At 30.9% G+C, this 3,513-nt stretch overlaps 1 protein-coding gene across 1 annotated transcript in view; it reads right to left on the bottom strand.

The window, feature by feature from the left end:
- The window catches only part of LOC107441417 (orexin receptor type 2), a gene marked incomplete at its 5' end in the record, with an annotated part of 49,864 nt that extends 47,663 nt beyond the window's left edge, over positions 1 to 2,201 (bottom strand). Inside the window, 1 exon segment of the mRNA XM_043052689.2 lies at positions 1,745 to 2,201. Within this exon segment, the coding sequence (XP_042908623.1) occupies positions 1,745 to 2,191 (447 nt within the window).
- Positions 2,202 to 3,513: the final 1,312 nt, after the last annotated feature.

Raw genomic sequence — 3,513 nt, 5'->3', positions numbered from 1 at the left:
AGTAAGTATATATATATATATATATATATATATATATATAAGCAGGGTTCCTTGTTTCATCTTCTGTAAAATTAAAAAAGCAAAGATATTATTCGAGTCCCCTTTTGGCAAAAATTAAACATCGTAAGTATATTATAAGAAACATAATAATAATAAACATTGTTACAAATAATATAATGTTTTCAAACTTAAGAAGCATTTACAAGAAGATATTTTTTTTCTTGACTTAATTGTAAATTTGAGAGAACCGTACTCTGTTTGGAAACTTCCAAATCTGAAGTAGTTTAAATTAAAAATCTAATTTCCGCCCTAAAAATGTCGATGGGTTTCTTTATTGTAAAGTTTGTACGTCTGATTTAATTAAAGTTCTTGGCACACATTAAACCAGTGGTCTTCCGTAAAAATTGACATACTTCTGTGAATTTGATGGCTTCGAGAATTCTTCTCGCTTAAATCTATTATTTGAGAAGAAAAATATTATTTAGAGTACTTTTTGAATAAAGTTTAATTTAAATTTTTTTAAAGGAAAGCTTTCATACTATAGTTATTTTAACCATGTAAAAATTGGCATATTTTTAAAAAAATTGCATTTGTTTATTATTAGTCAGGAATAAAAAATGATCTTTTCCCCCATTAATATTTAAAATATTACACTGAGAAAGGAAATATAGTCGAAAATACCAGAAAATGGTAAAATTTACCATGTTTTTGGCTCTATAAGAGCACAACAAAGTTCGGTAATTTTTACTGAGGCACTTACGCAAATTTTTTCAAAAATATATGGTCTCATAATATGTGATAAAGTTTGGTAACATTTCATAATTTTATCATGATACCGTTGAGCATGTATGAAAGCTATTTATTCGGTTAAACTTACCTTTTAGTTTCGTAATTTTTAATAAATACGTCGTAATATGAACTATAATTTTGAAAATCAGAATTTTCGGTAAACCACTACCATATGAGCGGAAAAAGTAGCAAATGAATGGTTTGAATACCGCTTTTTTATTACCCAGATTTGCGGGTTTTTTTTTTTACCCGAAATGACATTATCAAACAATACGGTAATTTTACTAGAACTTGTTTTCTGCGTATATGCCAATTATAACCAAAATTACCATCTTGCTGATAACAAATCCTAAAATAATGATCCAAATTAATGCCGTTAATTCTAATAAATTTAACCTATTAATTTTCAAGTAACTGATTTATTTCCAAAAGTATAAATATGTATTGGTATAACTGCTGATCGAGTATAAGTTTTCAGAAACCCTTAAGCCCATACCTGTAAATACAAGGCAAGCTTGAAGGTCATTCTCCCAAAGAACCACGTCTCCATTACATTCCAAAGTACAGTACGTGGAAAACAAACTGAAATCACCAAAAAGTCCGCCAAAGCTAGATTTACGATGAAATAATTGGTGACAGTCCTCATGGTAAGGTTTGAATACTGCTTTTTTATTACCCAGATTTGCTGTTTTTTTATTACCAGAAATGACATTATCAAACTATACGGTAATTTTACCAGAACTTACGTTTTCTCCGTATATGCCAATTATACCAAAATTACCATCTTGCTGATATCAAATCCTAAAATAATGATTCAAATTAATGCGTTTAATTCTAATAATTTTAACCTATTAATTTTCAAATAACTGATTTATTTCCAAAAGTATAAATATGTATTGCTATAACTTCTGATCGAACATAACACTGAAGTTTTCAGAAATCCTTAAACCCATACCTGTAAATACAAGACAAGCTTGCAGGTCATTCTTCCAAAGAACCACGTCTCCGTTACATCCCAAAGTACAGTAGGCGGAAGACAAACTAAAATCACCAAAAAATCCGCCAAGGCTAGATTCACGATGAAATAATTGGTGACAGTCCTCATGGTATGGTTCCTATAGACAGACACACAAACAAGGGCATTGCCAACGAGTCCAACAACGAACACAATCACATGTAGGATGATGAGTACCCATTCTGCTGAGGATGGATAGATGTAATCCTCGATCATGGCTATGTATTCCTCGTCCGACACGCAGTACTCATTGGTGCAGACGACACTGTCGTTCACGGTGAAAGACATGTTCGAATTTTCAAGAGTGTCGTATGCTATGTCTAGCATGTCGAATGGCGCTGATGGGGAGGGCCTCAGGTGAAGTGTTGTTTGGTGGATGTCGTGCATGGTTTTCTTTCTGAAAGCAATGGCAGATTGTTAGTTAAAAGGCATAAAAATGTTAAATTATTGTTATTTTAAATCTGTTTTTCTAATGACTCTAAATCAGATTGTGTTTATTCTTGCTTAGATAATGTAGAATATAATAATTCAAATTTAAAACAACCATAATTTTCGACAAACCGAAATATACGGTATTTAAACCATTCATTTGGTTATTTTCCCGTTCATATGGTAACGGTTAGCTGGAAATTCTGGTTTTCAAAATTATAGTTCAACCAATTATAGCACCAAACCTCATAGAACGAAATTATAGTACCAAAATGTTTAGTAAAAAATATGAAATTGAAAAGTAAATTTAACCACATAAAGGATTTTCATACCATGCTCTGAGGTATCATGGCAAAATTACCAAATCTTACTACATTAACCAAACTTTATCCCAAATTTTAAAACTATATTTTATTTTTAATTTTACCAAATTCTTTACCAAAACGCTGCGCTAAAAATTTTCGAGTTTTTTGGTGTTCTCAAAAAGTCAAAAACACGGTAAATTTTGCCATATTCAGGTATTTTTGACCATACTTACTTTTTCAGTGGCATAACAGTAAAAAATTTCTTAAAAGGAAATTTGATATAGATTTTGGTATTTAGACATGCATATTTTGGTATTTAGACTTGTGTTTTTATTCTCTAAAGTAGTATTATATTTAAGTCTTTCAATTCCCACTTTCAACTATTGAAACATTTATATAAGATTAAAAGATACGTTACTACTAGGAGATTCAAAATAATTGAATCACCATTTTAGTTTTATTTTATAACTGGCGTTGAACAACCAAAAAATTTTTGGGTTCATGGCTATCTGTGTTCAATTCTGTAACTTTGCAATTTTGAAGTCAAGTGACTTTTGGATCAAGCATTGGGACGAACTAGCCTTTGTAGAGAACTTTTTGATATAACTAACGCACATTTGCGTTGAACAAAAAGAAAATCAAACAAACAAGAAAACTTCCTAAAGTTAGCACGATTCGTTTAGCATTGGGGATATATTATGTCTGCGTTGTACGAGGCACGGGGAGAATTTCTATCAACCAGCCATAGATAAGTTTCAAACCTGGGTCACTCATTACAAGGCCAGTGCTTTATCACCCGAGTCACCGCGATTCGAATTGCTACTTTTAAATTTTGGAGATTTTGATAAAGTTTGGAGTCTTTTAATAAATTTTGGAGAATTCATGATAAAATTATATAAAATATTGCGTACGAGGAACAGTAAAATACAACCTTTGGTCCAGTTAATAATTACCTAATATAGCCTAGTTCATAAT

The sequence above is a fragment of the Parasteatoda tepidariorum genome, chromosome 4 (assembly GCF_043381705.1).
Source record: "Parasteatoda tepidariorum isolate YZ-2023 chromosome 4, CAS_Ptep_4.0, whole genome shotgun sequence".
In the NCBI taxonomy this organism is placed as follows: domain Eukaryota; kingdom Metazoa; phylum Arthropoda; class Arachnida; order Araneae; family Theridiidae; genus Parasteatoda; species Parasteatoda tepidariorum.
Note: the sequence above shows the minus strand (reverse complement) of the source record. Positions and strands in the feature narration are given on the sequence as shown.